This window comes from Oryzias latipes, chromosome 9 (genome assembly GCF_053564925.1).
Source record: "Oryzias latipes strain Hd-rR chromosome 9, Olatipes_Hd-rR_3.1".
Classification (NCBI taxonomy): Eukaryota; Metazoa; Chordata; class Actinopteri; order Beloniformes; family Adrianichthyidae; genus Oryzias; species Oryzias latipes.
Window position 1 is genome coordinate 22,210,651 of NC_136245.1, and position 12,798 is coordinate 22,223,448.

Below are 12,798 nucleotides of genomic sequence, written 5' to 3' on the forward strand. Positions count from 1 at the left end.
AGTCCCAATCCACGCAGAGGTGGAGCGACAAGGTGGCCCGGTCCTTCGCGGCACTCCAGCGCAAGGCGGCGTCCAGGCGGGTTCCCCGAAGGCACCTCTCCCCGCCGCCGCCAGTCAAGAAGCCCGAGAGGAGCTGCCGCCAGACCGTCGGCAGAGCTCGACGTCGGTTGTCCCCCTGGGCCGAGAGCGTCCGAGCCTCGCGGTCTCCGGCGACCAAGAGGAGAAAGGTCGGGCGCCGCCAGAGAAACAGTTTTTTACTGAGCGAAGCCGAGGAAGACAACGGCCTGGAACCTCTCAGCTCCGAAAGCGAGGAAGAGCCGGAGTATTTGAGCGACAGGGACACGGAGAGCTCTTCGGATTGCGACAAAAGCTCAGACGACTACGATCGCAGCGACAGTTTCATAGACGACGCATCGTCGTCCAGCGAAGAAGACATCGAGGCGGGAGAGGACAACGTCGCCAGGGCCAAGAGACGCGAGGACGGAGTTGACCGTCCGTACTGCGTGTCGCGACCTTCCTCGCCCAGTAGCGCGTACAGACAAAGAGCTGGCGAGGAAGCGGGCTCCAAGGCCAGGTGGAACGAGGACGGGGTCGGCCGTCCGTATTGCGGGTCGCAGCCGTCCTCGCCCTCGTGCAAAAGCGACCGGCGGGGCTACAAGCGCGCACTCAGCTCGGACAGCTCGGAGACGGAAGGCCCATGGGCGATGCGAGTCTCCACGAGGCCGAAAGGCAGAGGGTCGAAGTCGAGACCCTCGGTCGAGCGGGAAAAGAGGCCGGGGCTCGAAACCGTGCTCACGCAGCGACAACGCAAAGACACCGAAGACCACTCCAAGACTTACTCCAGCGGCCGCAAAGACGTAAGACGCCCAGAGGGAGGGCTGCAAAAATCAGCCTCCAGGAAACCGCTGCGTTTCTCTGGCGAGAAAGGCAGAGAGGTCTACGGTCGAGGTTCGAAAAGGTCCGGCGCTCGGATCGCTCGTTCGCGCTCCTCCAGTTCGGAGAGTCGAGGGTCCGCGTCTGAAGGCAGCGGTTGGGAATCCGAAGGGGCCGACCTTTCGGACAAATCGACCGCAGGCCTCAGTTCGCGCAGGGAGCGCGAGGCCAGGAGCTCTCTGAAGTCGACGGACCTGGGCAGGCGGTGCCAAACCATCAGGTCTCGCGGCGAAAGGCGAGAGACCGACGGTCGAATTGTGACGTCGCCGGCAAAACCAAAGCCGATCACGCCGGTTAAACTGAGCTGTTCGCCGGGCAGCTCGGAAGCGAGCGACCCGCAGAGAAAGAGGAGCGCGGAGCGCGCGGGGTCTCACGCCGAGCACCCGCAGCTCACAGAGGACCCAGAACCCGCAGAGAACAGAGAGCCTGGAGCCGATTTGCTCGCAGGAGGGTTCGGAGAGGGACCCGGTCGCCTCTGCACCGATGGCAAGGACGAGCGCAAGGCGTCTCAGCGGCGGCTCTCGCAAGACGAAAGCGATGGAGAGGGAAGCGCCGCGTACACGGTGTGGATGTAGAAAAGGTCGAGGAGTGGCTAGCTCGAGCGGTGGGGGCGGACGAAGAAGACGAACCCGACTCGACCTCTTCGACCTCTCCGTTGCACTCCTGTCTTCAGCCAACCTTCGGACAGAACGCATTGGAGTCACGGTGGACAAAACTAGGGCTCTCGTTTGGGACATTAGTTCGATGCGACCGCAGACTGTCTGGTGCACCGCTTCTACATCCGTGGGATCTGTGTAATTATGTGTGATGAAATAAAAATCAAAGTAAGAGGCTTTGCTTTGAGTGTTCTTTCTTTTTTTTTTTTCTTGTGCGGTCTCACGGTAAAACTCTGCAGCTCCGATAAGCGTAGAACGTCACACTGCGTTGCAGCAACGCGGAAAGCGCCTCGAGGGCTACCAGAGTATACCTCTCCGCTTTTACATTTATTTTTTCTAAACATAACCTTTTCTGATCTAACTCTTCTTAGCACAGAAAATGAAAATTAAAAAAAATGAAGCAAACAAAATACAGACATCATTCAGAGTCTACACGAGGGTCTTTATTGTCACAATGATCAAATGAACACAGTCATGGGTTTGCATCGCCCTATGGCGCACTGGCAGAAAGACACATCGCGAATAAGACTACGCCCAGGCTGGAGCTTGTCTCCTGTTTCCACCTCGCGTTCTCCAGATCCAGAGAGCCGTGCAAACAGTCAGAGCCGCGACACCGATGGATATCATGACAAACAGTCCTCCTGAGAAGACTGAAAGAGAGCGGGGATAGAAACAGTCAACAAATGGGTCCAAAAACCAAATTAAAATATTGTTGTTGTTTTTTTTAAAAAAAAACACCACTCGCCTCGCTTAACTTTCACGGTCGCTTTCTTGCTGCCTTTGCCAGAGACTACGGTGCAGACGTAAACCAAGCCTGCGTCCTCGGGCGACAGTAACAAGGAGCTGCGGATGTCGTAGAGCAGCTGCGAGGTCCGCCAGACGGCGGTCGTGGCGCTCAGAGTCCTGCCCGACGGAGGCTCGGTGGACCAGGTCAGCTCGGGTTCCGGGTAGATCCCCACCGAACTGCACACGGCGGTGTCGCCCACCTGCTCCAGGTGGACTTCGGTGACCGGAGCTGCTTTGAAACGAAGACAGAGCTCAGCTCAACCTGTTTTCTTCGAGGCCCAAGCGGCCCCCTCGAAAGGGACCGCCGGCCCCTCTCACCTTCAGCATCCCTCGTCGCATCATTGTCTCTTTCGTGAGTGGCCTGGGTGTCGTCCAATGTCCAGCTGGATGGAGGACGCTCCGTTGGCCGGGTCAGATCGGGTTCCGGATTGATCCCCTCATAACTGTAATTGAAGGCGTAGTCTGGGTCGTAATAGATGTCGTAGTACACCACCTCCTCGTTGACTTTTTGTGTGAGCGGTGAACAAAAAAAAGAACTTTTAGTCAACGTCACGATACTGCATCTCAACCCGTAGTGTGGAATTCGCCATCCCCTGTTTTCGCTTTGCTCCAGCCGCGTTGCGCTGACTCTTTGGGTTATGACGATCGCGCTCGTACTCGGAACAATGTCAGCAAGCTTACAGAGCACTCACCCGCCACGCTCTGGGTCCGCGCGACAGTCAGAAGTAGCCACGGTAAGAATGGGAGCCCTGTCATGGTTTAGCTGCTCAGATGGCCGAGGCCCGATCGAGTAGGGTTGGGGTCGCGGAGTCTGCTGCGGGAGACGCAGAAGGACCTTTCGACCGTCGTCGTTCGCCGTCTGCTTCACTTTCGTCCGAAGGGACGCTCGCAGAGCCCGGTGAAGCAGCAGCAGACGTTCGTTGATTGAGGCAAACACTATTCCACTTTGCACCACTCGATCACACCCGAAGACCGTTCCGACACGTCACGCAGAATTCCCCGAAGGCAGGTCGCAAAGTCGGGTTACCCGGTGTCTTTTATAAATGGCAGAGGGGCGACAAGCTCACACCGTTGGAGGCAGACGAAGAAGACTCAACCCCTTTAACCTTTCCGTTGCACTCCTCTGTCTTCTATCTCCCTTCAGGCAGGGCCTATGGAGTCCCGGCGACCAGGGCCCTCGAAGACTCTCCGCTCGCACGGCGCACAGAGCTCTCGCATGATGACCTATTTGGAAGAGCTGGCCGACCACGTTGAAGTGCCTCGCTCGGGGGAGGCCTCCTCATCGAGTGGAAACCGAGACGTCGGGCTTGTGAGCGTCTACTCGCATCGTGGGCGTGCTGACGACGGGGCGAAGCGGACGAAGACCGAAAGCTTGTGCTTACGCTTCCACACTCCCTCGGTTGACGAGAGCACAGACTCTGACCTGTGCTCCGCTTCGACGGCTGTAATGCCCGATGCAGCATCTCAGTGTGATCACGTGTGATGAGATACAAAATAAAATCATGTCAGACGTTTGCCCTGTGTCTCTTTTCCTTGTCTGCACCGTCTGAAGCGATCGGCGCGTCAGGTTCGCGCTCGGAGGACCCGAGTGACCTCAAGCAGAATCTCTGGGGCCCTGCTAGGCGTAGCCACATTGTGCAAAGTGCTTCATAGCATTTTCTTGTCCTTTATATAGTTTTTGTCCTAACCACACTTTTTCAGCACTGAAAAGGATAATAACGAAAACAAAACAGAGACATCTTTCAGAGGTGGACTCTAGGGTCTTTATTGTTACGGCAATCAAACGAACACACACAAGGGTTCACGTAGCAAAAGTAAGCCTGTGAGGTTGGAACAATGCATGAGCAGGCAGATTGGAAAGGTCCGTCGCCGAGAGTCCCACGGTCAGGCAGGAGCGCATCTCCTGGTTCTCCCTAGCATGCTCCATATCCCGAGAGCCAGGCAAATTGCGAGAGCCGCGACACCGACGGGGATCAGGACATAGATCGTCAGAAGCTTTTGGAGTCTGCCTGAGGAAAACGAAAAGAAATAAGCCGTGAAAGCGAGAACAGATGAGGATAGTGACGCCTCTGGCGTTCGTGCATAATCTGAAGTCCAACAGTAGGTGCAAAAAAAAAAAAGAAACTAAACAAATGAACCACTTGCTTCGCACACCTTCCACCATCAAAGTTGCTTTCTTGCTGTGCTTGCCAGAGGTTACGACGCAGCTGTAAACCATGACAGCGTCCTCGTGCGACAGTAACAGGGAGCTGCGGATGTCGTAGAGCAGCAGCGAGGTCCGCCAGACGGCGGTCGTGGCGTTCAGAGCCCGACCGGACGGAGGCTCGGTGGACCAGGTTAGCTCGGGTTTCGGGTAGATCCCTTTCGAGCAGCAGACGACAGTGTCGTCCACCTCCTCCATGCGGACTTCGAGGACCTGAGCCGCTGCGAGAAACGAATCCTGAGCTCAGCGCAACCTGTTTGCTTGGCGGGCCAAGCGTTCCCTCTCGACAGTGACCGTCGGCCCCTCTCACCTTCAGCCTCTTTCGTCGCCCCATCGTCTCGTTCGCGAGTCGCCGCTGTGCGGTCACGGTCCGCGCCGACGTTCTCTGTTGTTGGACCGTGGTAGCCGCCCTTGTTGTGAAACGGCTGCGTGGACCACCAGGGGGTGGTCGCGGCGTTCAAAGTCCTGCTGGCCGTAGTGGGCTCCGTCGACCGAACCGGTTCGCGTTCCCGGCTGATCCCCTCCGAACTGTCGAGGACCGGAGCCGCTGCGAGACAAACTAGAATTTAGAGCCGCATTTTCGCTAAACGGTCACCTAAGTCACTCACCGCTCCTACCTTGCACGTTGACGTTGACATAAGTGTATCGCTCATTCTCACGGGTTGTAACGTAGCAGGTGTATCTTCCCTGATCGTGAAGCTGCACCCAGGACAACCGTAGTGAGGCATTACCTTTAGAGACCTGATCCGAGAACAAGGAACCTCTGCCCTTGACATTCCTGAACTGAGGGTTCGCTTTGTAATATGAAAGAAAGGGGTTGCCCTCGTTATCCTTAATCCAGTGCACTATCGGATCGTCTCCTCTCTGAAAACTGCAGGGTAAGATGCAGGTTTCCATGATGAGACAGGTGATGTTGGTGTCTGTAACAACGTGACAGCGACACAAAAAAGAAAGCATAAAAAAAATTTAGCCGGCAACCCTCCCGAGTCCTTCTGCGACTTTGTAACCTGACTACACAGACTCATCGAATAGTCACGGCCTGCCTCTCAAAACACAGGCTCATCGATCGTACTCGTGCTAGGAACAGTATCAGCAAGCCTACAGAGGACTCACCCGCTGCGCTCAAGGTCCATGTGAGAGTCAGAAGTAGCCACGGTCCGAATGGGAGACCTCTCATGGTTTTTTTTTCTTTTTCTGATGGGATACACGAAAGTATCTGTCAGCAGTCCGAAAGGGAACGCGAGATTTTAATAAGAACTGGCGGGCCCTAGTACCACTGGAGCCAACGGACGGTTACACTACCGTACCCCGTACCCCCGGTGGAGCGAGTGCACAGTTTATCTCACCTCTGAAAATAAAGGAGAACCAGACACCTGAACACAATACATTTTATTTTCACTCGACGATACAACAAAAAAACAAACAATGTGTAGGTCCCTCGAAGGACACCTGAAAACAATCAAACAAACGTGAAAAAGTCAAGTAAAAGTACAGAAACAAAGCCAGCCGAAGCAGATCTCAGTGTAGCGTAGCCGTGTCTCTGGGACATTCATCGACACACATACATGAGCATGTACGCTGGGCCTCTGATCGAAGGGCTCCTCACTAGCACCGCAGGTGAGTGGAGACGATGAGGGGCGAAAGTCTGGCAAAGAGGTCGACCAGCGAGCTCTCGGAGGTGCCGTTACCGCACAGGCGTACGAGCGCGATGACGATCCTGTAATACACTTTGGTGAGTTCGGGCACGGGGCTCCGTGCTGCGTGTTTGGAGATCATTACGACGGGGGCCCATTTCAATAGACCCAAGGCGACCCGAGGGTCTGCGTCGTGAGTGTAGCACCTGCCGTCTCGGGACAGCTGCACTCTGTCGGGGCTCAGTAGGTCGACCCCCGCGACGTCGCGCAGCCCGGCCCTGCTGAGGTCCACGGTCAGCGGGGCTCTCGTGCAGTTGAACGCGACCACTTCGACCTTGTGGCTCTCGAACACTCTGACCTTCAGTCTCAGCGTCAGGTTTCGTATCAGGGAAGAAAGCGACTTGGAATCAGATGGAGGCCCCGGCAACGTCTGTTTTCCCCTTCGCGGCGGAGGGTTGCCGAACACCAGCAGGCCGAGCCCGCGGCCCGACTCGTATTTCGTCCCCGTGAGGCTCGGCTCGGCCCGCCAAGTGGACCTCTCGGCCGTGTACTCCTCGAACGCGAAGTAGGCGCTGTCCAGGGTGAGCCTGCTGGGTACGACGGCTCTCCCCCGGCCCGCTCTCTCACTCAGGATCCCCAGGGCCCCGCCGAGGATCCCGACGGGGTCCCTTGAGGAGAGGAGGCTTATGGAATCCGCCTCGCGAAAGCCGCATCTGCCCAAAACCTCGATACAGAACGTGAGCAGGCCCTCGTTTCCCACCCCGAAAAAAGGACCACCGCGACCAAAGTGCTTGGCGAGGTAAGCCACCGGGTCGATCAGCGCGCAGCCTCGGCAGATCAGCAAGTCGTCCAGATTTAACGCGCGCGTGGGGAGCTTCTCTGCCTCCAAGGCCTGGTGAAGTGTCAGGAGCACCTGAGCGGCGAAGGCGTCAGCGGAGAAAGGCGCGTTCTCGAGAGTCCACTCGGATGCTTTCTTGCAGTCAGCGAACATGGGAGCGTACTGGAACACCACAACGCCGTCGCAGCTCTCCGAGCTCCTGCACAGGCCTCGGATCGGGCCCGCGAACAAGTCCGGTCGCTGCTCCGTGACAGCAATCGAGAGCTCGACGACGTGCTCTCTGAACCTCTCGGCGTCCTCCAGAGATGCCTGGGTGAGGATGGCCATCTTTGTGTCGACCTCTCCCTCGCAGCATCCGCTTTTGCCTTTCACGATGACCCGGGGACCTCCCGCGGGCGAGCTGGCCGAAGCGGAGCACGGGTCTGGCTCTGGAGACCCGATCCGCATCCGCGCGAAGGTGAGTCTCTCCGGAGACCGCCCGACACGGCCCGAGTCTTCCTTGGCGACCTGGGATGAAGCGCTGGCCTTTCTCGAGTACCACACGTAAGGCTGTATGTAACCCGGAGCCAGTCTTATCACGTCGACCCCGTAGAAGATCTTACTCTCGGATCGGAATGTGGTAGCGAGAGAAGAGGTGTCTGGCACCCGGAAGGCGGGGGGTTCGCAGTCCTCGCAAGCCACCGCGTCACAGGCTCTGTAGCAGCCGGCGCCGATGTTCGTCGGGATCTCCCTCGCCGGAACCGAGACGGCATCCGCGCCCAGGTCCCGATACCTCGGGAGTTCGAGCAGCTCAGATGCCGACCACCTTTCCTGGGGGAACAACGTGACGCACGCCGCCCCGATGGCGACGAACTCCGGATCTGGGCCCGCTCGACCGGACGCCCTCGCGGCCGCGGCTTCCAGCTTCTTCGCGACGTCTCTAGTCCGCGGCCTCGAGCGGAATTGCCGCCGCAGCTCCATGGCGTCCAAGCTCTTCATGTAATACGAATCGAAGGCGGCTTCCGAGGTAGGCTCGTACGTGCCTAGCAGCTCGGACAAATTCCGCGCGTAGGTCCTGCTGCAAAAACCTTCCCGCTGACCGGACGCCCTGTGGCCGATCAGGGGCGCGCCGCTGTACAGCTCCCAGATCATGCAGTACCAGCTGAACACGTCCGCCTGAGTGTCGGACTCCAGGCACCACAGCACCTCGGGAGCTCTGTTCCCACGGGTGCCCCTGGGCTGATCGGGAGTGGAGAAGTTGCACGCGGTGCCAAAGTCGCTGATCTTGAACACCAGTGGCAGGGGCCTCCTGCTTTCGGCGCGACACACCAGGACGTTTCTGTGCGTGATGTCCCTGTGCTGGATGGCTCTCGACCGCAGGTGGTCCAGGGCGCGCAGAACGTCCAGTTCGACCAGGGGCACGTACCTCGTCTCGGTCCCCATGTGCGCCGAAAACTCGTGCAGGGAGCACGCCGCCTCCTCCATCAGGGATACGACCCTGCCACCCAAAGGGTACCCGGGGGCCTCGCACCACAAGCCCCCGAATGTCCGCAGCACGTTCGGGTGCTTGATGGAGGCTCCGATCAGGACCTCCTCCATCTGGGTCGCGACGTGCGCATAGCGCTTGAACTCGTCCTCCACCACGGGCAGGCTCCAGTTCAGCATCTCGGGGAAGAGGTTGACCTTGGCAACCAGCCCCTCCTCGATGCGCACCGTGACGCCGAACCCGCCGCGGCCCAGCACGGACTTCCCGTCGCGCAGCAGGGACTCGAGGTCGACCGCCGTCGCGGACGCCGTCTCCGGGACGGCGCGTAACGTCCATTTTTCGGACGAGCGGGTGGGCGCCTCTGGCTCGCTACGCCGTCCGAAACTGTCAGCTGTCACAATCGGCGTCGTTGGAGGCACGGTGTCGTACCTCTCTGGTCTCAGGCTCCTCAGCACGGGAGCGCTCCCCTGCTCCTTGGGTCTTATTGAGCACTCGCAGCCCCGGGCAACGCGGCGAGCGACATACTCGAAGCCTCCCGCGCCCAAGATCGCGTTTGCGGCCGCGCACAAAGACCTCACCTCGTCGTTTTTCTGAGATGGGGCGTTTCGCCCTACAGTCGAAAACAGGACCAGAGACCCGTCGCGACCCAGGAACCAGGTCCTCTCTACGCACACCACCAAACGCTCCGTGGTCTCTCGGACGCGAGGTTTCGCGTCCACGCTGCATATCTCTACCTTGTCCGTGTCCACGCCGCACAGCCCGCACAGTCTCGTGAGCCAGGCGACGAGGTTTTCTCCTCCCCGACAAGGTTCGCACAGATCGACGCTTTTAGCTCCCAGCCACTCCAGCGCTCCAGGAGCGTCGCTGCAACAAAGAGTCTTAACATGATACAAGCGGTGCTCTCCCAGCAGTCCGAGAAGCCTCCGAGTGCACCGTCCGCCGTCCTCCATGCTTTGCGCGCCCGAAGGGGGCTCTCGGTCAGTTTATAAAATGAACTCAGAAATGAGACAGAAAATCGCGTTTTCTCCCCACGCCTCGGTAGCCCTTTTCGAGTGCCTGATAGTGGCAGGGGCGCCCGCCACTGGCCTGCTGCAGAACGAAGTGGTCAGCAAGCACAGACCCACGCTTCAAAAGAGCCTCGAGCTTCTGAGGGACATGTGGACGAGGTCTGACGCGCTGCACGTGTGTCAGGACGACCTGATCTCGCTCCATCGGATGGAGTGCGAGAGCGCCGGGCACGCCGGCGCTAAGGTCCCGAAATGCATCGCCGTGGACCATCGCAAGTTGTCCAGGTACTACGTGTACCTGCTGTTTCGCTACAGCGTGAGCTTCGCATCGTCCGAACGAGGGGGCTTCATTTACAACAGGTTTCGAGCGTGGGGTGCTGGCGCCGGAGCGGTCGAACCCCTGAGAGACATCCCCCACGCTTGGTTGCCTCCGTTCCAGTCGCCCGCCCCGTCAGCTCCTCCGGAGGAATCTGACTTTGCGCAGCCTTCTCGAGCGGGCAAGCTCCGGGCGCAGACGAGAGGGCCCGGTCGTCACGCCGAAAGGGTTGACCCGAGCGAAGCTGTGGAAAGCGGATGGCGTGAAGCGGACGAATCGAGGTTTGACAGAACAGAGCGAGGGAGAGTGCCTGTTCGCAACGGATGTCGCTCGAGTGCGAAGGAGTTCTCCTCGACAAGGCACGGTCAGGGAAGGGAGGTGAAACAAGGCGGCAGGGGCTACCGCGAAGACAGCGATCGTGACTCGACAGTCGACAGCGGGCGGGAATGTTGAAGTGGCGACCGGATTTGTAGATTTACTGCCCTCTGCTGTCTGTTATGTATGGAAAAAAATGAAATAAAATAACATTTCTGTGCACTCTCCTCGGTTCGTCTCTACGGATTTGTAGATTTATTGCCCTCTGCTGTCTGTTATGTATGGGAAAAAAATGAAATAAAATAACATTTCTGTGCACTCTCCTCGGTTCGTCTCTACTTCTTACACTTTCCGCGCTGCCTGGCCGTTATGGCAGGTAGGATGCAACGTCTGTTTGAGCAGATCTCTTCTGCACACAGAAAATACGGTGGAAGGGGCACATGAGCTTTCTCAAGGTCTAGGGACATACTTTACCTCTCTGACTAAAAGCCTCCATGCTTGTCCAACAGTGCACACCTTTATGTTGCGTGTGTTTTTGTGTGCTTGTCTTTTGTGCATGTGTGTCTGTGTGCAACTTGCTCCTCTGTATTCAATCGAGTTAAAGATAGGGTCGAGACAGAAAAAAAAAAATCAGTCAAGGAGCAACACCCCAGTCAAGGAGTCTTTATTTTGTAATGGAACACAGGAACGTAGAATTCAATTCAAACAAAACCAGGTTCACATCGTTTGGTAAAACGAGTGCACAGCCCGTGACTGTAAAACTAGGGTTTTCTGGGCTCATCCTCGTCAGACGTGCTGTCGACGTATATGTCTCCCGTGCGCCTGAAATGTGACTTGGCTTGGGCGAGTCGCATCTTCTTGCTGGTGAATCTTGAGGTTATGGGCCTCGTGCCGCGATCCACGCATGCCGGCTCAGATTTCTCGGGTTGAGCTGGCGCGCTCGTGGATTCCGTTGCTCCCGTCTGCGTGGTGCGATCGTAATAGATCCTGCCGTGCTTACTCTGGTAGTAATTGCGACGGTACTTTGCGCGCCAGAAGACGCAGTTGCAGCATTCGCAGTCGATTTCATGGTTCCCGAAACCCCAAAGGTGGGCCGGGAAAATTTCTTTGTCGTCGTAGGACTCCACGCTTTCTCCGCCAGACTCCAGCTCGCTGCTGTCGCTCCCGGACTGACGAGACTCTTTGATCCGTTTTTTCAAGTAAGCCATCATGGCCCGATCGTTGTCAGAATCTGACTCGGAATCCTCCACGCTGGCCTGCGGCCCTTCGGGCGAGGTCCCAGTATTGGTCCCGATGGTCCGGCGTCTTGGGACAAACCGCCGTCCTGCGTTGACTTCCTCATCCGAGTCGACGTCCATGCTGCCTGTGAGAAAATTGGATTTTCTAGAAAGGACTGTTTTAATAAAAACGTTCGGTTGGTTCGTTCCCTTCAGTTTCCTGCACACAGAAATGAATGAATAAGACTCAGAGACAATACATAGCTACAGTGAAGATTTACCCCGCACAAAACAGCACAGATTTGTACGCAGGGTTACAGACAGAGGAACATGATCTCAAAGTCTGAACAAAGACACTCATAAAAAGGTTCGGTTTATATACCTAGCATTTACTTATTCAGAAGATGGTCCGAGGGTCTATGGTGTGAAAAACCCACCCACATGCTGTTGCAGGCTAGACACTCGAAGGTCATAAAGCTTCAAGTGCCAGATCTCTCTGATGTTCTCATAGACATTTGCCAGAGCACAAACACCAGGACACACAAAAAGTGAAAAAGGGAGGATGAGGAGAAACTGTGACAACAATATCTCTGCTGTGCTGTCTTAGGATGTAATATAATTTTGAGATGATAATACTGAATCAAGTTTAAACCATTTGTGTAGTAAAAGGTAAAAGTGAATGTAATAAAAGTAAAGATTGAGTTTCTAACTATTCTGTTTCTAATTATTCCTAACACTGCATGTCTCTGAATTCCTGGCTGTTTGCAAGACGATAGGAGGAGAGAAGCCAGCCCCTCCGCTTAAATATTTAACAGGCACACCTTTCCTAAGAAACCTCTTCCCCCACCCACACCCTTTCAGGGGCAGGCACTTGACAGGCTCTGCAGATGAGAGCAAACCTGTTGCACTGTCTCTGTTGTACCTTGTATCTCTGTCGCTTGGAAAGTTTCTAAGTAGTATTCTTTTTGTTTTGTTTTGTTTTTTGTTTCGTTTTCCTCATTTGCTTCTCTCGAGTTTCCAGACCGAAACACTCTCTTCGTTAGAATGGACATCACCCCGGTATCTGGAGGGAGCGCTGGGAGCGACTCGGACTCGGATGTCATGTACATCGAATCTGCCCCGGGGAACAAAATGACCTTCGATCCGGTGAGGGGAGCGACGCTGCTCGACCTGGCTGCGTACGTTGTGGCAGCTCCTGAGAAGCCGAGAGCTCTGTGCCGCGGGCCGAATTTTTCACCCGTGCCTCTGGGACGGCCCTGCGCGACGGTGCCGGTGATGGGAGACGGCAACTGTTTCTTCAGGGCCGTCAGCTACTTGGTCTGCGGCAGGGACGACTACCACTACAAGATCAGAAGCTGGTGCGTCAGGGAACTGAGTTCGAATAAAGAAAAATACAGAGATTTGCTGCGCTCGCAGTACTCGAGCGTG

At 56.6% G+C, this 12,798-nt stretch overlaps 2 protein-coding genes across 2 annotated transcripts; both read right to left on the reverse strand.

Annotated features, from left to right (window-relative positions):
• Positions 1 to 2,010: 2,010 nt before the first annotated feature.
• Positions 2,011 to 3,593, reverse strand: LOC144994495 (uncharacterized). The gene is made up of 5 exons (XM_078952455.1): positions 3,527 to 3,593; positions 3,211 to 3,329; positions 2,694 to 3,051; positions 2,335 to 2,604; positions 2,011 to 2,239 (listed from the first exon to the last, which is right to left on the reverse strand). The coding sequence occupies exons 1-5, from the start codon at positions 3,591 to 3,593 to the stop codon at positions 2,118 to 2,120; spliced, it is 936 nt and encodes a 311-aa protein (XP_078808581.1). The 3' UTR covers positions 2,011 to 2,117.
• A 666-nt stretch (positions 3,594 to 4,259) lies between these two features.
• Positions 4,260 to 4,776, reverse strand: LOC144994436 (uncharacterized). The gene is made up of 2 exons (XM_078952285.1): positions 4,530 to 4,776; positions 4,260 to 4,384 (listed from the first exon to the last, which is right to left on the reverse strand). Exons 1-2 carry the CDS (start codon positions 4,774 to 4,776, stop codon positions 4,260 to 4,262), a joined length of 372 nt encoding a protein of 123 aa, XP_078808411.1.
• Between the last annotated feature and the right edge of the window lie 8,022 nt (positions 4,777 to 12,798).

Bases quoted from the DNA above. Each gene is read 5' to 3' on its own strand.
- LOC144994495 (XM_078952455.1), bottom strand. From the start codon at position 3,593: ATGCGAGAGCTCTGTGCGCCGTGCGAGCGGAGAGTCTTCGAGGGCCCT. The intron at 3,330-3,526 runs GCCCTGCCTGAA...GGTGTGATCGAG, and splicing joins TGGTCGCCGGGACTCCATAG to TGGTGCAAAGTGGAATAGTG. The intron at 2,605-2,693 runs GTGAGAGGGGCC...GTTTCAAAGCAG, and splicing joins TGCGACGAGGGATGCTGAAG to CTCCGGTCACCGAAGTCCAC.
- LOC144994436 (XM_078952285.1), bottom strand. From the start codon at position 4,776: ATGGAGGAGGTGGACGACACTGTCGTCTGCTGCTCGAAAGGGATCTAC. The intron at 4,385-4,529 runs GTGTGCGAAGCA...CGTTTTCCTCAG, and splicing joins AGCAACTTTGATGGTGGAAG to GCAGACTCCAAAAGCTTCTG.